Source organism: Paramisgurnus dabryanus, chromosome 12 (assembly GCF_030506205.2).
Source record: "Paramisgurnus dabryanus chromosome 12, PD_genome_1.1, whole genome shotgun sequence".
NCBI lineage: Eukaryota > Metazoa > Chordata > Actinopteri > Cypriniformes > Cobitidae > Paramisgurnus > Paramisgurnus dabryanus.
Window position 1 is genome coordinate 13,173,691 of NC_133348.1, and position 20,738 is coordinate 13,194,428.

Here is a 20,738-nt window from a genome sequence, read left to right on the forward strand (position 1 = left end):
TTATTGTGGGTTGGAGGCAAAGCAACATCTCCCTGACGTAGAGGAACCATAGACTTTAAAAAAAATAGAGAGGAACATCTTGCAATTTATTGAAAATCATTTCTGTGACGACAAACCTCGAGTGCGTTCATCGGAGCTTAGCTTAAAAGGGCGGTCAGTCATCATTCGACTGACACCTTGGCTCACAAGCAGAGACAGCGATATAATCGGGTATTGCGATGTCAAATGGAGCAGTAAAAACCCATCAGCGGACATATCATGAGGTCTCCCGCTGTGAAGAGAACTCACCACGCCGGGCGTCATTTCTCAGAAATTGGTGGTGTGAAGACGGACATCAAAATGCAAGAGAGTACAGTGAAAAACGACGTGAAGAGAAACTTTTTATTCCCTCAAAAGTAAAATCAATTCGACTTCAATCATTTTGGCCAAATAGGAGAACATGGTGGATGATTTTTTACCCATAAATTATTCTCAATGACCAGTGATGGGTATATTGTGTCTATTCAACGCCATCCAAATTATTCTGCTTGTTAAGCCAATATGTGCTTTACATAAGTGTAAAATTCATCCCATATAAATATCTTTTATTAACGGATAAAAATAGCCAATGAGAACTTTCAATGCAAAGCCAAGACAAAAACATGTAATTGCAATCAATCTACAAAATTAACAGCATTGTAGTAAATGTCAAATAATCAAAATCCACCAAGCTGTTGGCATTAATTCCTCTCCGTAATCCACATAAAATGTGCGTTTCTATAACAGAGAGCCTCTGCATTTCCCCCTTTTATATCCAAAGTTCAGCTGAAGAAAATGAGAGCAATGTATGCACAGGAGAAAATAATGTAACTATAAACAAGCATAAAGGCATCATGATCTTCATGTACAGAATAGATTTGTTGCCTGATGGTTGCTTTGTGCTGACCACACACCACAAGTTCCCCTTAAAGTCAGTTAAAATTATACAATATCCTCTGGTTGCTTTTACACCATCAATAAAGACTTTTCACCATGTACGGCCCTTCCAGTTCATAACCCATTTTTCGGTAGTAATTTCTGGTTCCAACACCTGAAACAAATACAAAACATAAACAATTTATTACTTATTTCTCTACAGCATCGTGCCACAAGGCTTTGGCGTTCCTGTATATGCTTTTTGTTACACAAGCAAATATCACGTCGGATACTCGGAGACAGAATAATATAAATGCAGATTTTTATGTATTTCCCAAATGCAGTTATCTCTATCCTGCAGCAGATGCGCATTTCAGTATCTTATATTCGTTCAGTGTGAGCAAAAGGGAAAGAACCAACAAAATGCATGAGCTTTTTTCCATTAGCGATTATTTTTGATACCCGAGATTACAGCCAGTTTGCTTGAGCCGTGCTCATCCCTGGCTATTCTCTCCGCCTCCTCCATCAACATCATCCCGAAACCCTACAAAAAAAGCGCATGGGAGAAAAAACACAGTGTGAGGCTATGTAAATAGTCTTTGTAAAAGACAAAAGCCTTAAATTGCAAGAAAATGAGAGGTTTCTAAGATTGCCGAGCGATTTACATATTTCTCTGTGGTTTACTTCAGAAAATGACATGAGTGGAACCATTTTAAATTTACAGCTTTAAGCACTTATCGGCATATGACAGATCATTTTGTTAAAGCAAATAGCTACGGTTCTATCTGCAGAAATAAAGTGCCCCTTACCTGGTGTTGAAATTTGCTAGGGTCTCTGCTACTGACAGGGACCACGCTTCCGTAGACGTGGAGCTCTCGGACGATGGATACGCCGCCCTTCAACTCTGGCCGGAAGGACTGCGGCGAGCACCGGCGAAGACGCAGGAGACCAATTAAAATGTCCTGCTCCGGATCCTCGTAAGACAAGAAGGTCTCCCAGCCGCCATTAGCCACGTAGTCTCTGCGGATAAGCTCAACCTGTGCGAAGCGCACACAAAGCCCTTTTAGTTTATAACTGTGCATTTTTCAGTAACACAAATAACTTAAACGTGAATTACCTGGTATGGTCGAAGTTTGTGATGGATCTCTTGTATGCCCACCTCTCTGGTTCTTACATCTCTGCACTGCAGGAACCAACAACATGCTTAGTGCCTACTTATTCATACAACCAAGAAGCACATACAACTATTGATTCAAGTGATGTTACCTCAGTCCCCATGTCTTTCATTCTGGCCAATGCCAGCTCTCTAAGGTTTCCATGTTCCACCCCAGAGCTCACCAGTGGCATGGGGATATCCCTGAAAAAGACCAGAGATTAACAGCTTTCCTCTTAGATTTAAACTGAATGGTAATCAAAAATAGATGCAACAATGATTACTCAAGTTTATATTGAGTAATAAGATTGAGTAATCAATAGGGAAATGAGATATAGCATATTTGGCGTGCTGTCCAAGGGGAGAGCTCCAAGCTCTGAATTTTAGCTCAAACCGAGAGTATTTCCCCCTCTTTAACTGGGATAGATGTACTAGCTAAGAGTGAGGTGATGGGGTGGAGGAGGGATGCTGCAAAAACTGTCAGAGGTAAGGGACGGCGATATAAAGACACCTCTTCACGCTGATTGGTTGGATTACATGACCACACTCCTCCCGAACTTTAAATAAACTTTATGTATAGGTGTCAAGCCACCATTATGAGTTTCCTCTGTTTGATTTTCAGCCAATTGGTACATTTAGATTCTCTATTGGTCAACTGTCTTCATCCAACAATAATAACCTGGGCAGAGTTCACCAAACTTGAACTTAGTGTATGCTAAAGATAAAAGTTTGAGTATTCGCTCACATGCATGAAAAGGTAAATACAGAATCTGGTGTGACTGATCTTTTACACCAGGGTTTACCAAACTGGGGTTCGCGAATCCCTAGTGGTTCGCAAAGGACTTGCAGGGGGTTCGTGAGTTATTGAAAAATGTTTAATCAATTACTTACAATTAAATCACAAAATGTAAAAATAAATTAAAAAAAACACTAACAAAGTAGATTTTTACTCACAAAAGATACATTTTATTTGTTTAATCTGCATGTCATGTGACCATTACACAACACTACAAAAATTAACAGATAAGGGTAATAATAACAATACCTAAAATACTACTGATAAAAAAAACCTTGAAAAGATTTTAAATAGATACTTTTAAATATTTAATAATTTAAAAATTCAAATTTCATATCATGAAAAAAAGACTTTTTCCATATTTAAGTGCTATTATTGGGACCCCAGTGCTTCTATCAACCTAGAAATGTGAAAAAGATCAACCCAGTTTTGATAAACCATTCCATGCAAGCATTTGAAAAAAATTGTCACTGAAATTTGGCTCCCCCTGTGATGTCAGAAGGGGATAATACCGCCCCTTAATCTGCACTATTCAACTACGGCACTGCCATTTAGTGCAGAGATCAGCTCATTTGCATTTAAAAATGACACCCAAAACGGAACACTTTTGCCCAACCTACAAAGTGGCAATTTTAACATGTTAAAATAAATTATCTAGATGGTATTTTGAGCTAAAACCTCACATACGTATTCTGGGGACACCAAAGATTTATTTGACATCTAAAAAAACCCCTAACAATATGTCCCCTTTAAATTATTAAAATATTTACTTTAAATCTCAGGGGGTACTTTAAGTACATAATTTAGGTAAAGGGGTTTGAGTGAAAACCCCTCCTTTACAACACAAGTTTTGAACCTCTTACCTCTGCACTCGGTACACACGTGTCCACGGTGGGACCAGTGCAAGTATTCGTGCTACCAGGTCAACCAGAGCACTGGGAGAGTAGCTCTTATATCGGCCTGTTTTCCACAGCTCATACAGTCCAGTACCTCTGATCACCAAAGTAGGGTAAAGTTTTAACCCATCTGGCCTGAATGCGGGATTCTCGAAAAATTCCTGAACAGATAAACACAAAGGCAAAAAAAAGAAGTTTAATGAAAGAGTACAAAGTCCACTGACTTTGTGTCCTAGCTCAATTGGTAAAGGAATGCAGAAACTGACCATTCTTATTTTTTATGTAATATTGCAGTGTTTATTATAAACAAATTATCAGTGCAAGTCATTATTGTTTTAATTCATGTGCCCTCAAAAGTTCCATCAAAATCTGAAAAAAGAACTTCCAGCCTCATGTGACGATCATGTGTACTTTTTTCTCGTTGTGATGCAAACTAAGTGCTCTTCCGCAATACAATATAGTTCTTATTTTTATCCAGGAAAAAAATCGCCACGTTTTATTTTGTGCCACCATACTTACATGTAACTACTCATGTAACAGTCTTTAAATAGGGAAAACATGGAAGTGTTAGGTAATTTATCCCTGTTTGCATCCTAAGGAATTAATGAGGCTAGGCTAAATGCTAACACATTCTCAACGCACTGTAAAAGCATTGAAAAAGATAGGTATGCATTCATTTGTATTTTAATAATTAATAATTAAGTTGAGGTAAGAACATAGTAAAATATTGAAAAACTGTGGTATTTTCTTTGAACAAAGAAAGACATAAACATCTTGGATGACATGGAGGTGAGTAAATTATCAGAATTAATTTTATAGAGACAGAGCGCAACGTGTCATAACCTAAAAACCACGCCAAAAATACATTTTTATAAGCTGTCGATCCCAAGAAACGAATGTTTAAAGCCATAAAAAGTGGATACAGACAACTTTTCATGGTACTACTATTATGAGAACTGCACCCACTGGAGGGAAACGTAATCTGCGATCCACTTTTGTCTCCTTAAAGGCTGGGTTTTACGGCTCGGTAGCTTATAAAAACTTATTTCTGTTTTTTTAGCTTGTTAGCTGTACACCTTGTCACACAGCAGCTTTTAGGCATTATTCTGTTTTTTGTTTTAAGCCAAAAATGACAAGGAGGCAGCCTCTCGCAATACAAAGTGAATGGAGATGGTTGGATTGTTTTCCCCCGGTGGGCGTGGTTTTCCAATTAGAATAAATGCCCTATGTCTCTATACATGGATATCAGTCACTCACTTGTCTTCTGCCATTTTGAGGACCTGAAGTGGTCGCAAAAGAACTAGAAGCTATGCCTTCAATATGCTGTGAGCATCAAAATCGCTATTTTAACAACACTAAGAAGGCTCAACACAACATGATATTTTGCTCGAAGTATCGCCTATGTCTCTACAAGAGAACTCGAGCATTGAGAACATTCATTGTGAACAGAGAGTTAACTAAAAAGAAGGTTTTGAACAACTGACTTTGGATGATTTGGCGTCCGCTCGCCGCCTTCTTCCCAGTCAAGATGTATCGATCTCCAATTGCGACGTAAGGAGGGAGGATTGTGAAGATTGATATCTCCTAAAGCATAGTTCCATAAAAATGCACGGATAAGTCGTTGTTTTGTCGCAAGTGAAAAACAATATTGACCTTCTAGTTGAAAAAGGAGCCTCATATGAGATTCATTCATTCCCCTTCGGAAATCGATTATTTACGTCTGGCAGAGATGACGAGCGGACACCATAACAGCCAAAGTCAGTTTCTGACAAAACCTTTCTTTTTAGTGTACACAAACAATGTTCTCAATGCTCGCGTTCATGTGTAGAGATCCAGGTGATACTTCAAGCAAAGTTTCATGTTGGGTCACGGCTTCTTATGTTGTAAAATAGTGATAGTTCGGTAGCAGCAAACAGCGGCTGGAAGAACGCATCAGGGATCGAGTAGGCATCACACCCTAACCAAGATATATTTTTTTAAAGTATCGTTTATTTTCATGACAGTCGAGATGCAACATGTTGTCTTTCGTAGCCCTTTACTGTATCCGTAAAAATCATAGACAGTAAAAGATAAGAAATCCGTAAATCGTAGCAAGGTAGCCAATGCTTGTCAAAAACCTACTGGTACTCGGTAGGTCCTCAAGATGGCGGCATGACGTAAAAGGTCACATGACTGAAATCCATCTATATAAGTGGAGTATTCCTTTAACTCCGCCCCCTTCAACTGTCAGTCTGATGCCAGTTCCATTTCTGAATAAAACACTTACTTTTCTAAATCCAACCAAAGCACAGTGGAAAACCCAAGCCATTGTTTCACTCGAAAATATGCACAACCCGGAAGTAAAGTCGATCGCGACTTCCGATTCAAGGTGACTTTAAATGTGACCCTGTCTGTGAAATCCAGGCTAAAGCCTCATAATAATCTAAATATGAGATTAGGAGCATTTAAGTTTTATTTCAATTATTGATTGTACTTTAATTTTAATGTTTGACAAAGATATCAAGGTTATTTTTCACAGAATGGTATTTACATTATGTAGAAAACACTAAATCAGAAAAATGACTTTAGCTGGGATTTCAAAGACTGTAAGTCGATATGTGATTTCACTTCAATTACATAAAGTAATTTGAGAGTGATGTTATTGCAATGACTTATGACAGGTATTGGTAATGACTAAATAAATACTTCTGACCTAGGACATGGTTACTGCTCGTGTCCTTGGTTGAAACACTCCGTTGTGTAATCGTGATGAATTTGTTACTTAGATAGCTCCAGAGGTCATACCACAACACTTAAAATGTATCCATTATAATCAAAGAGACAACGTCGATGGTCACTAAATCATCACTGTCTTGATTCCTGACCCACAAGCAAATCATCAAACTGGACACTTGATGGATCTGAACGAAGATTGCATAAGGCTCAAATAGAGTCAAGGCAAGCAAATAAAAATAGTTTCCTTTCACAGACGAATTGAAAAGACGGATTGCTTGAGTCACGAATAGCCGTAGCATATGAGCTTTCTCTTACTCTTCCATAGAGGAATGAAATGAGACTTTTACTTTTTTATTTAGGGAGGGGAGCCTGCACACGGTCTGATAAGTAAGAAGTGCGAGTCAGACGACTCTGTAATGGGATTCCATTATCACAGAGCTACGCTCTTTTCCACCACGCACACCCATCCTGAGATAGTGCCGACAGGTCCCCGACTCCTAAGGTGTTTGGGGGGTACACGAGGTGAAGCGAGCGAGTAAATACAGAAGTGGGAGGGGAAAAAGACAGCGTAGGCATCAGCGAAAGCAAGTTAGGTGAGATAAACCACAGTTGAGGTTGTGTGGGCACACGGTGGAGAAGCAGTGCTGATAGCAGCAGGGTCAAAGAGCACCATCCAAAGCCATTAATCTCTCTTTCTTTCTCTCTCCGGTCTGACACACTACCTCCTTTAGGTAGTCTATCACAAAGATATCACAACGGGTATGAGTGGGGAAATTTTTATAAATGCTCAAACCCATGCGTGAAACGAATTCGAAAAAAGATTAAAGGAATTAAGCGGCGGAGCGAATAGCATTGTCGTCAAAAAAGCCCCACAGTGACGCAACTTGAAGGGTTGGTACAGGGTGCGTGGTCAGGAATATGAAATGACAGGCACTGCTTCAGGTCAGAAAGGATCATTTGACATGTGCCTTTATAGGTGTGACTCACTACAGATACCAATGAGAGGTGTGTAACTTCAAAAAAAGTGACATTTTATACCCTTTTTGTGGAAAGTGTCAGCTTTAAAAACACATTACATTATGTTTATATATCAATACCTATAGCATTCAACACCTTTGCTGTTCCATATGTACAACAGTGTGAATTACACTAGCATGCAAGGTTAGACAATCAAAACATCATTTACATACAGACATTTTAAAGGTAAATACATCTATCTATCTATCACCATTCAAAAGGGGCAGTTCACATTTCTCTTCCAAAACCACACGAAAAATGCGGCCGAGCCACTTTCCTCGTTCTTTTCAATGCACTATACCGACCCGATGTGCCAGGAAAAAAAGAGCGCCGCGACCGTTTTGCTCTCTGTTTGAGCGCACTTGCAACCATCTATATTCAAAATGATGTTTTTGTGCTCGCAAAAGACGCAAAATGTGGAAATCTGATTTATTCACTTGATTTTTATCTGAACTACATGAGCATTTATCTCACAAACCCAAATGTGCCATGATTAATGTTAATGTTATTTATTTGATGTTTATGCAAAACAAAAGTGCACTTGTAAAATCATTTTATAATCAAAATTTAATCTCTAGTTTGTACTTTGTTTAAATTTGACTCATGCTGTGTGATTGTGTCACTACTTTTGCACTTTAATGCTATTTCTGACAATGGATTTACACTTTGAATTAGGTAGTCTGTCATCAATGACAGCCCATTGGATGGAAATTGCAAGCCTGGCTCCGCCCTCCTACGTGCGTCCGCTTAATTTTCATTTCGCTTCAGCAGTACGTCTGGGATTGCTCTATAGAGTTTCGTTTTCCCTGCAAAAATCTGCAAGTCCAATCAGTGAACAGAGGGGGTTGATAAGAACGATGACGTTGAGATCGTGCGTCAGTTTGAGTTGTGTTCAGTAATGGCAGCGGAGAAAGACGTGAGAAAATCTATTCGGTCCGTTGTTGCAAAACTGCCGAATATACAGAAGTTAAAGCCTGAGCAAGAACCAGGTTTGCTAAGTTTTGTTGGTCTGATCATTTGTACTTGTTGTTTCTGGTCGGTTTCGGCGAATGATATACGTCACGACCACATGTTAGCGATCGCCTATGGCAGATCCTGAGTGACTCTGGGCAGATCCAATAGTTTTAAACTTCAACACAGGACCCTCCTTAACGGAAGTAACGCTTTGCAATGGAGCCTGGCCAGACTCTCTGTACAAATGAAATGAATGTACGAGAGTCTGGTTGGACCAGGCTAGGAAATCTTTCAAACACGGTAAGGAGCGTCACATTTCCGGCTGACGTCTGAGGTAGAGGTCTTCTCGGGTCCAAAGAAATGTACCCGACCCGAAATGACCCGAATCACTTCATACCCGAACCCGACGTGCATAAATAAAAATTTTTTAAAGAAAGACCCGACCCGAGACAAACCCGAGAAAATTAGACCCGAGTCCGACCCGAACTAGTGAAATTTTTTTTTGAACCCGACTGGAACCGAATGCAAACGGCACTGACGTGTGTGCATTCTGCAGACCCACGCGCAGCAGTCAGACAGAAAGAAACTCCGGTGGCCTTGCAACCAATTTGGCGAGCTGCTTCATTCGTTTTACTTTGTTATCTGACGACGACACCCACGTAACCGCTAAAATGTACATTTATAATTGACTGACATGTTTGTCTCAACGAAAATGAACCTTCCGACAACCACACAATGTCGCAAGCGCTCTTGGCAAACAGATGAGAGGTTTGAAAAGGACATTAACGCACACAGGCGAGAGAGTTCGGGTCTTCTCGGGTCCGTTCAGAAAAAACACATTCATTTTTAAATTACCCGAGACCCGATGCCGCTATTATTGTACCCGACCCGTGTCCGAGGCACATGTGAAACTTTTAGACCCGAACCCGATCGGGTCTCGGGTCGGACCTCGGGTTTTCGGATCTAAGTGGACCCGTGAAGACCTCTAGTCTGAGGTATTCAGGCCAATCACAACGTACAGATTAGCTGGCCAATCAGGGACACAACACTTTTCAAAATCAATGAGTTTTGTACAAAATCAATGCATTTCAGGAAGACAGTATATCTGGAGCTACAAAAATGTATGGTATGTGGAAAATAGTGTGTTTTTTTAACCATAAACCACACAAACACTTTGTATTATACCAAATACACAAAATAACATAGTTCTTAGCAATGAAATTAAAAAATAATGGAGCTCAAAGATAAGTTATTTGTAAAAAAATACCACAATATTCCACAAATATACACAGAAATATGCACAAAATAACCTTTTTAGCAATGATTTAATTTTAATCTAATGACTTCGAGTTTAAGATGCGCTTAGTGCTAAAAGAGGTCAAACTAAATATAGATTTTTTCCAGAAGCAGACAGTTTGTTCTGAAAATTTTGGATACTTTTATGTAAATAATTCCTGCAATTTCTGCTGTATCTTAATAAAGAGCACTGAAAATAAATATGTATGTTATAAATGTTTTTATTTCATACATTCTTGATAACTAGGTATATCTTTTAAATTAAAGCTGATACAAACTGCAAATAAAAAACAAAAAAGCATTACCGACTAAATATTCTGAAGCTGTCAGTTTGTTGTGGAGGCGAGAAAGAGGCTCCCGGGGGAAATGAGGGAGGTGCAATGTGGGATTGGTACAACAATGTACAAATCTAACTAAATACATTTAGCTGCAGGGACCGCAGAGACTCTAGAGAGTTAATCGTTTCCCCACTATCGTTAAGTGACATTTATGTGACTGTAAATGCAGAAAATTTACTCTTTTAAATTAGTTTCTTATGCAACATTACCATCACCCTGACTTCATGTCTATAGGACCTTAAGGGAAATTATCACCCGCTTTAGTATCTGTAAACTCCAGGCAGTACTCGCTTAAGACATGAAAGAAACCTGTTGGCACCTGGATTGCTCCCGGTTGGTGTTTAATACAGTTTTCGTAGGGAAGCACTTTGAATGGGTTCCAGAGCCCAGTCGCCGATTGGATCTCCATGGCTTGGTAATGAAACCCACAATAATGAATGCTCTATTCACTTCACATAATGAAGCCCCTGATAATGTGAACCAATGCGTCACAGTTGGACACTGACAGGGGCTATAAAAGAGCAGCCTGCCATGGTACATCACTCCCTACTTCATTTACATTCAACTGTCATTCCCGCTATGTAATAATTAGCTACCGCGCCCGACAAAAACTGAATTTTCCCAAATCTGTGCTAGCTTGAGAGTGCTGTGCTTTAGTGTTCCTGCACTTTATGTTTCATTTACCGTATATAACATTTGCTTGACTATGTATTATAACCGTGGGCTTGTTGATATGGGAAACAATTTATTTTACAAAATTTACAAAAGAGCTGCTTTTCTCTAATATAATATCAAGTCAACGCTGCCTGTTAGTTTTTTGCTTTCAGTGAGCAGATAAAAGCCGTATGGAAATCATTAATATCCCAACAGGTTGACGTTGAATAATTAAACCTGTTTAGCTGATGAAACTGACATTTTGTAAACCAGGTGCACAAACTGAAATGAGATAAACCTGTGAGTGCAAAACAGGAGATAAATCACTGCATAAGGAATCAGTTGTTTCTCTCAGGTTCTTAGTTTATTTACATTAAAAAGCTTAGAGAATAAATCCTAAAAACGAACAAAATAAATATTTGCATAAATGTGACTTACTTGAAAGTCTAACTTGAAAAAAATCCTTTCAAATCCTGTGTTTATTACAGTGACACTTTTATCATTTTCTTTTTCTTTTCCTTTTTTAAAAGGAAAGTTCACACTCAGAACTTTTTCATTATTTTCCCTCACGTTGTTGACTTTTGCCGTTAGCAGATAAACAACAAAGGAAAAAATGAAATACTCACTATGAACTGCTCCACGTCTCTTTCCATGCCGACATTGGGTAAGTCTGGCATCATATGAGCTACAACTTTAAAACCAGCATCTTTAGCCAGATGAAAAGACTCACATACGGCCCGGACAGTGTGTCCCCTGTGAACATAGCATATACATAAACATTAACGTAATGTTCAATTTAGCTAAAGTTGACGCTGTCATTGTTCTTATTCACGTTATTTAAAACCAACTATAATGCCGGTCTATGTAAACTATGTCTTTATTGAAGCCTGACCTGTTGGTGTCTCGAGCTATATCCTCATAAACACTCTGTACGCCAATCTCCAGTCTGGTGCAACCGTACGCCAGCATATCACTCAAGTGTCTCTTCAAACAGTAGTCTGGCCTCGTCTCAATTGTGATGCCAACACATTTGGTGTTACTGCGTTCAGAGTACCTTGAGGAACAAAGACATTATTCAGTATAAACAGCTTATTATCATATCAATAACTACACAAAGTGACAATTATGACCAGGGCATAATATAATAAAAGTCAACAAAATGCAACAAATCATACTTCTTGAGCATGTTCACACAATTTACAGATTTAAAAGTTAAACGTCAGGCCACGCAAAAACAAACAGAGAGTGTTTTTATTGCTTGGAAAGTCAACCAATAAATGTTTTAGAGCAGTCTATGCAAATTTAAATTGTAATAAAAGAACTTCAATATTACAAAAACACACATTTCCCCTTTAGAAACACATAATCACATACACCAGAGGCCAAGGACCCCTTAAAGGGGACATATCATGAAATTCAGACTTTAAGTTTAAGTGCTATAATTGGGTCCCCAGTGCTTCTATCAACATAGAAAATGTGTTAAAGATCAACCGACTAACTTTAGTTTTTTGGTAAACCATTCTCTGCAAGCATGTAAAAAATAGGTTGCTGAAATTTGGCTCCCCTTGTGATGTCAGAAGGGGATAATACCGCCCCTTAATCTGCACTATTTAACCATGGCCTGCAATTTAGAGCAGAGATCAGCTCATTTGCATTTAAAAGGACAAGCCCAAAACAGCACACTTTTGCTCACACCTACAAAGTGCTAATTTAAAAATGCTATGAGCTAAAACTTCACATATGTACTCTGGGGACAAGGAAACTGTATTTGACATCTTAAAAAAGTCTTGTGAAATGTCCCCTGAAATGGATAAAGAAGAGGAGCAGAGACCTCAGTCCATGTATCAAATGAAGACAGTGTTATTATTTATAACACATACTTTGTTATGATGGTTACAAAGATATGCAAATAATACACTTAAAATATTAAGATATTAAAATATTAATAACAACTTTTTAGCAAACTACATAACATTTTAATTTACCTAAATAGAACGTTATGCTTTTCATTTTACATTTTTTATTATTAACGTATTAATGCATTTTTGTTTGATGCCTAATTTCATTTTCCCAAACATTATTTTGCATTCAAACAATGGCTGGTTCTCAATGTCAAGGAAGGATCCTCGGAAGCCAGAATTTCGAGGATCCTACGTCATCGACATCCGAAGGAATTGCAACCAAGGACTGAGTCCTTCGTTCGAAAAATATCCCATATACAGGAAAGGATGCATATGTGTATCCTTCGCGCTCTTCATGCTCTCAGATCACCCACAATGCTAGCCTGTTCCATTTACGTGTTCTCCAAATTCTAAAGAGGAGCCTCGCCTAGCCCCTGAAGGAAGTAACTTGAAAGGACCGGTCCTGCCAAGGACGTATCCTTGACATTGAGAAACAGCCAATATTTGGAGGACCCCCAGTAATACCACCACAGACCCCCAAGGGTGAGGACCCAGACCCCCTGTTGAAGATACATGACATACATTCTAAATAAGTGGATTGTTTCAACTAATAGTTAAGTAAAATACAGACAAACTCAAACTTTGGGTTAAAATTAACCTAGAAAACTCCCATACCTGACTGAGCCTTGGATTGAAACAACACAGTGTAGATTAATCTAAACCCAACATTTGGGTTCATTAAAATTGTACCAAACAATGTTTTAAAACAGCCCAACATTTTTATTTTTTAAGGAATGAAATGGCTAGACGATCTGATGATATTATGAAAATAGTTTTAAGACCTTAATTGACTGTAACTAATGAACTAAATTAGCTTGCATTAGTTTTTCTAAAATCCACGGTTTTTGGTTTCCATGTCACGCATGACATTTTTTTTTTTTTTTTAATGGACTAACTGTCCAAAATCACTTTGTCTCTGGTCAGCTTAACTTTGGTTTTCTTAATTTTAGCCATTATAGTTATAAAACCAATAGACTGTTTGTCATTTGTACTAGCATTTTCTCTCGTTCTCTTTTTCCTCTCTCTCTCTCTCTCTCACGCGCACACACATACACACACACACCCTCTGCTAAGATAAGAATTGTGGCTGAAATCGAACTGTTGTCTCCCCCATCTCTACCCGATTAGCAGGCGGAACAATTATGGCAATCGTGTCATCTTAACAAACCCGCTGATAAGCTGCGGTGGGCTGACAATCCTGCAGACCTCTGCCAACCAGCACGCGCTCTCTTATCAGGATAATTAATAACATGACAGACACGCCGACAAACTAACAGCGCCATGCAGTGGTCGTCTATCCTCATCTTGCAGTCATTTCCCTCGCCTGTCACTCTAACTTCAAAAAGTTGGTGCTGATGTCACTGGCAGGGTCTGAGTCACAGTTGGCCAATTTGGATGCAAGCAGCCTTTTCGAAAAGATAACAGGTTCAAGTAAATTAAGCAGGAAGAATACGATGTGCCAACCCCACCTTTGATACACAGTCTTGAACTTTCAAATACTTTATATAGTATAGTCGAGAGATAGGTATTTGTTAAGGTGATGTTTGAAATGTTTTGATGTAATAATGTTCTCCTATTTCAGTGTAGTATGAAGAGATACCTATAGGTAGAAAATCTATAGATTAATTAATTCCCCTAAAAAGTACATAAGGTGTGATGCTATCAGAACAACCTGACATGTCAAAACAAGTTTAACCAATCGCATGAGTTCAATGTACAAAAAAAGTCATTTTCACATAGATTAAAGGAAAAACACTATAATGTTTTAAGGATTTATCTCATCATTTTCCGATTTTATTATAAACTAGTGCATCACGTTTGTGTGGATTTTAAGGATCTCCCTGATCGCTGCTTCTTTCCAGTTTGCAGACATTTTTTTTTTTTTAAGCACAATCTGCATTTAATACCCCCATGTTGGGCCCACCACACTATGACACACTCCTTATGGCTTTTTGGCTGCCTTTGTTCACACGGGAAGCTTTCTGGGAATGTTACGGTCTCAGGACGTATTTGCATTCACACAAATGGCACTCTGGAAAATTTATGGCAAATTTATAGGATGAATGCACTGTGTGAAAGGGAAATAGTTTTTTCAATTACAACTGGTGGCATAAAAATGATACACTGAACATTTAAATTTAATAAAATTGTGGTTAGACAAATGCATAATTAAAAACAAGTTGTTTTGTGTCACAGTTAAACTATTAAAAAGGAGATGTGACTAATAGCACACTATCTTGTGACCATCATTAAAGGTCCCGTTCTTCCTGATCCCATTTTTTCAAACTTTAGTTAGTGTGTAATGTTGCTGTTAGAGCATTAATAATACCTGCAAAATGATAAAGCTTAAAGTTCACTGCAAGGCAATATATTTTCTTTAACAGAACTCTCCTTTCAAAGCCTACAGTGAACAGCTGGTTTGTACTACAGCCCTCTACTTCCCGGTTGAATGACGACAATAAAAGAGTTTTTGACTAAACTCTGAAATAGGGATTCATAGAATAAGGAAGACATCAGCCTGTTTTTAGGAAAATGAAAACAGCGGTATACAGGTAAGTAAATTGTGTGGAAAAATGCAGCGTGAAACATGAACACATGTTATATTGCGCACTATAAACACAATCAAAGCTTCAAAAACACAGAAGGAACGAGACCTATAAATCAAAGGCCGATCAAGACGCCAAATTCTCTCTTATTGTTCTTTGATTGTGAAGATAGCAGAACCAATGCAGCTGCTTGTAAAGTGGAAGACAGATTCAAAAGAAACAGCTATTCCTCCCAACACCGCCACTGTCCAAAATTTGCTCACCAGGGGGTTTTAACTGATCCAAAGATCAGTTTTACTTATTTAGAATTAAATTACTCGTGTACAACAAGCATCGATCTCAGGTCAGAGCTTATTAACAAGCATTTTAGTTTCCAGACAACACAGCTGCTCTAGTCTCTTCTGCCTTCATCTAACTCATGCACTTTAATTTCTGCACTTTTGAACTGATCTTAGACCAGCTACATTTTAGGTTAAAGACAATACATTTCCTAATACATTTGATGCACGCAAAGGAAAACAGACACCACCGTTTTTCAATATTTTACTATGTTCTGACCTCAACTTAGATGAATTAATACATCCCTATCTTCAATGCGTGCACTTAATCTTTGTACAGCGCTTTGTGAATGTGTTAGCATTTAGCCTAGCCCCATTCATTCTTAAAGCAACACCAAAGAGTTTTTTTTACCTTAAAATAACGTTTCCAAAAAAGTTTCAGTGGTTCATCCACTCAAAACAGGGTGAACGGCACTTTCACATTCGCTTTGCAGCCCTCTATCGGTCAAAACCGCACTAAAGAAGTTTCCAACCATCGGGTAGTGGTCCTGTAGTTCGAGTGAAAACTACAAAAACTTGCTTTACGGCAGACCTACAATCCAATCAGAGCCAGCTATGCTGCAGTATTTACGACAGTGGTAAATGAACAATTACGCTTCTAACCTGTAGGGGGAGCAAAGAGCAATAAGTCTTAAGTGTTGCTTTAAGGATCCGAATAGGGATGAATTTAGAAGACACCAAACACTTCCATGTTTTCCCTATTTAAAAGACTGTTACATGAGTAGTTACTTGAGTAAGTATGGTGGCACAAAATACTGACTATTTCCCCTATCGCTCAATATTCCATCACTATTACTGCACCCGAGGTCGAAGTGCTGCAAACTAAGCCCTCTTTCTCCATACAATATGGTTCTAATTTTCTATCCGTTTAAAAAATCGCCACGTTTTATTTTGTGCCACCATACTTACTCGTGTAACTACTCATGGAAGTGTTTGGTGGCTTTGTAATTCATGCCTGTTTGGATCCTAAGGAATGAATGGGGCTAGGCTAAATGCTAACACATTCACAAGGCGCTGTACAAAGATTAAGTGCACGCATTGAAAAAAGATAGATATGTATTAATTTGTTTAAGCTGGGATAAAAAATAGTTAAATATTGAAAAACGATGGTGTTTTCCTTTAATTAAGCTTTTCTAACTGATAACAGAAAACTCCTTTGGACATAACTTCCATTTTTCTATGACAATAATTTTCTAAATAAAGACCTTCCTGCTGATTTCTTTTAATCTTTTATTATGCAACAGCACAATTAATTGTGTTGCATAATAAAGATTGAAAGAAAAATTACCAAAATTGAAAGGTCGTGTGGATCTTTTTGTCTTTATTTGGAAAATATTGGAAATTTCATGGATCTATTTTTCTGCTATTAGTGAGCATAGTGATTTCATCTGTATTATTTCAGTAATTTTATAATATAGTTTTATTTGTTGATCCATTCCAGAATTTTACAATAAAGTTTTTATTTGATTCGATACCATTCATGCCATTGTTACATATGGCACAGCGCTCACTAGTAAAATGTTTCTTCCCCACTTCCACGACTAACAATTTGTGCTATTGAACTAATAATCAAGTGTGGCCTGATTCAGTCACTCAGATGGGTTTATTATGCATCTCTGGTACCTTACTGCCTCCGTGACATTGTTGGACGTGTGTCCTGACAGCGCATCATGGAGGTTACGGATGAAATAATCCCTGTACTCCTCAGGCAGTGCCATGAATGTGCCTCCCATCACAATGAACTCCACTTTATCCACGCTGTGACCAAGCTGTTTGAGCTAGACAAAGCAGTTTGCTCATATTAACATCATCAGAATGAGCGGAAATGACTGAGAACATCATTGACACTCAGCATAATGTGATCATAAAACCAAAACCATTATATAGCTTATGGATACTTTGTATTTTGACAATAAAATGCCGCTGACGGGTATGAACTTGGGTATGAAGATGACTCACTTGTTCCACCCTGTGTCTTGTCTGGAGATAGGGATCGTAGCGTGCACGGATGGCTCGCATTGACGTGGGCTGGGCAAGAGGGTGAAAAGACAAGAAAAATTATGTTTATTCTTTCGCAACATCAAGGCACTATTCAAACAATTGTGTGATAGTGTTGGTTTGAAAGACAGATGGAGAATAACCTCATATCCTGTATAAGATTGTGTGGAATATTCAAAATCTGAGTCTGGACCTCCGGGGCAATAGCTGTTTGAGCAAGACAAAAAAAAGAAGATCAGCATCGGAATCCAAGACACGTATTTTTACTGTTCATAAATTGCAGTCCATCTGTGACCAGTCATATCACTATTGTGTGCCCATAAAAATCTGCCCGCCTATTAAAGTTTAATGCTAGTTGCTTGAACCAGATGACTTACCACAGAAGTGCAAAAAGATTTTAATAAGATACAGAACAAGCTAAAACTTGTCCTGTTGAGCTAAACAAGTCAACATTTCTCAGTATACAGACACAAATTGTGGTGAAAACTGCATTTTTTTCTTTCTCTCTGCACTAAATGGCAGTGCCGTGGTTGTATAGTGCAGATTAGGGGGCAGTATTGTCCCCTTCTGACATCACAAGGGTAGCCAAATATTAATGTCATATTTTTCACCTGCATGCTGAGAGATGGTTTACCCAAAGTAAGTTTCTGCTTTCTTCTTCTTTTTTACATTTTCTAGGTGGACTTAAAGATGTAATAAGTCAGATTTTTCAGTATAAAATGTCCAATCCAATGCAATGCATCTTATGCATTCTCAGACAGTCCCATGCTCTAATAGTTTGAATAAAATATAGTTTTGTATAAGAAATACACAGAGACAGTAGCACTATCCTTCCTGGACATACTCACACACAGATGTTGCCGGTGAAACTGATATGTGGACAGCGATGGGGTTTACACATCACAGCAACAACTGCAATCTACACAAAAACATGACAGTCAGCATGAGTCTATGTAGTCGTTTCATTTCTGAATTATGATAATACTTTCTGATAAGAAAGGCAATGAAAGTGAACTAAGCTTGTGGTTGGCTTTCTTACCCCACTGGCAGTACGGATAGGTTTGGCTTTTAATTTAGGCACCAAGGCACGTCGATAGTGAGGTGGCACCGCAGCTATGATGTCCACCAGCCGTGGCTGTGCAGAAAGGCCGTATTTGGCTGATGTCTTTGTCTTGAGTCTAGAGTAAAAATCAGTTACAAACATGCTTTGGTTATCATATTTTGAGTGTCAAACATTTCTAAATTTGAAAGATTTGTCAGGGTGTATGAAAATGCAACTATCAGGCTTGACACATAGATTTGCATATTAATGACTTTATGAAAAACACTGACTTGTTAAGGTTAATATCTTTTCCCTGCTCGTGGGCTTCAACTAACTGTTTAATGACGTCTGCAATTGTCATCATCATCAGCTCTGCACGGCTGAAGTCACCTGATGAGACAGACAAGAAGTTCAACAAACAGGTAATGTTAAAGATAAACAATATATTTTAATATTTTACTATGTTCTTACCTCAACTTAGATGAATTAATACATACCTATATATTTTTTCAATGCGTGCACTTTTAATCTTTGTACAGCGCCTCATGAATGTGTTACCATTTAGCCTAGCCCCATTCATTACTATGGCTCCAACCAGGACTGAATTTGAAGCCACCAAACACTTCCATGTTTTCTCTATATAAAGTTACATGAGTAGTTACACGAGTAAGTATGGTGGCACAAAATACAACTTTTGTTTGGAGCCATAGGAATGAATGGGGCTAGGATAAATGCTAACACATTCAAGAAACGATGTACAAAGATTAAAAGTGCACGGATTGAAAAAGATAGGTATGTATTAATTCATCTAAGTTGAGGTAAGAACATAGTAAAATATTGAAAAACGGTGGTGTTTTCCTTTAAGGAAACATCATATAAATGCACCCAGATAAGTAGTGGATAGTATCTGAACTGGTTACTTTTTTAAAATAAACAACTTGGATTAATACATACTTTTACACTTCTTGTCTTTCAGAAAGTAAAATAAATCTCTTGCTTATACTTTACATTAAGTCAGGATATCCAAAAAAGTCAGCACTAAGACTTAGCATGATTCACATTTTTGTTAACTTTATTTGACAGTAATTTGAAAGTAGGTGACCAAGCAATATAAAAACCGTTGTTTAATTCTAAACTTAGATGAATTGTTCCCATAATTAAGATGTTAAACCAATGTTCAAGCCAATAGACACACATTTAAACATGCTGTCAGTAGCATTATATTACAAAATCGCGCCCTGTGAATAAAGTCATAAAATCAAAAAAGTAACGTTAAATACTTACTTTTCTTTTTAGGCTTTCCCATGTTGGAAACAATCTAAATATAATACAGTATACTACGGTGAAAACTCAAATATGTCAACAGCAGGCGAGCATGCTACATTCCGCCGTAAAGCGGAATCATTTGTCGTAAAGCAAAACTTAGCTTTTGTCGTAAAGTCAGCACGTTCACTGAGCCCTACAGCAGTACAGCAGTTCGTTCTGTAACGTTTGAGGACCTCTAGTGTTCATATGATACCTTTTTCTGTATATATAGATGGAAACAACGTGAGTCTTATCTAAAATAATTCTCAACAATTTCTGAAACAAATAAATTAATGACAGAATTCCAGAAAAGTATTTTGGCGACAGCTATTAGCATCATGAAAGTGTTATTGTTACCACACAGTAATGTTGTGAAAAATCATGAGCTTCAAAAGTGAAAAAAATACAAACTCCAGTCATGCATTGCTTCCTGACATTTTTAGTTTTTTATAATTCATATGCAAACTATGTTTACACTATTCATATCTGACTACTATGGTAACCTACTATATTTAGGATGGTGTGTAGGATTTACTTCGACAGCTGTTTAATAGACAAAAGGAAAGACTGAAAGGTTGAAGTTTGCAAGCAGCTTTACAGTCAGACAGTATAGGGGTATAAGGGGAAATATGAAAATAAATAAATGGTATTATTGCAAATATTTATATTATATCCCGTAGTGTCAATTTCTGAATGAAAATGTGAAGTTGATAAAGGTTTACTAAATGCTAAGTAATTCTTGCTAGCGAGAAGCAGTTGCGTTAAACTGGCTGGCAGGAGCCTGTTTATACATTGGGTGTGTCCCTCTGAATCGAGGAGGTACCGCAGGAAAAGA

General features: G+C 38.0%; 1 protein-coding gene across 1 annotated transcript; it reads right to left on the minus strand.

Moving 5' to 3' along the window:
* Positions 1 to 367: 367 nt before the first annotated feature.
* elp3 (elongator acetyltransferase complex subunit 3) lies at positions 368 to 20,004 on the minus strand. The gene is made up of 15 exons (XM_065268231.1): positions 19,883 to 20,004; positions 18,889 to 18,988; positions 18,596 to 18,734; positions 18,405 to 18,475; positions 17,700 to 17,763; positions 17,518 to 17,586; positions 17,182 to 17,336; positions 11,606 to 11,767; positions 11,340 to 11,466; positions 3,707 to 3,900; positions 2,161 to 2,251; positions 2,012 to 2,077; positions 1,704 to 1,931; positions 1,357 to 1,438; positions 368 to 1,069 (listed from the first exon to the last, which is right to left on the minus strand). Exons 1-15 carry the CDS (start codon positions 19,902 to 19,904, stop codon positions 993 to 995), a joined length of 1,647 nt encoding a protein of 548 aa, XP_065124303.1. The 5' UTR covers positions 19,905 to 20,004; the 3' UTR covers positions 368 to 992.
* Positions 20,005 to 20,738: the final 734 nt, after the last annotated feature.

What these genes read in the sequence shown, in the direction of transcription:
- elp3 (XM_065268231.1), bottom strand. Translation starts at nt 19,904, where the DNA reads ATGGGAAAGCCTAAAAAGAAAA. An exon ending in TTCACCGGCAACATCTGTGT is followed by an intron (nt 17,764 to 18,404) that starts GTGAGTATGTCC and finishes TTGCTCAAACAG; the next exon opens with CTATTGCCCCGGAGGTCCAG. An exon ending in ATAGCTCGAGACACCAACAG is followed by an intron (nt 11,467 to 11,605) that starts GTCAGGCTTCAA and finishes CTATGTTCACAG; the next exon opens with GGGACACACTGTCCGGGCCG.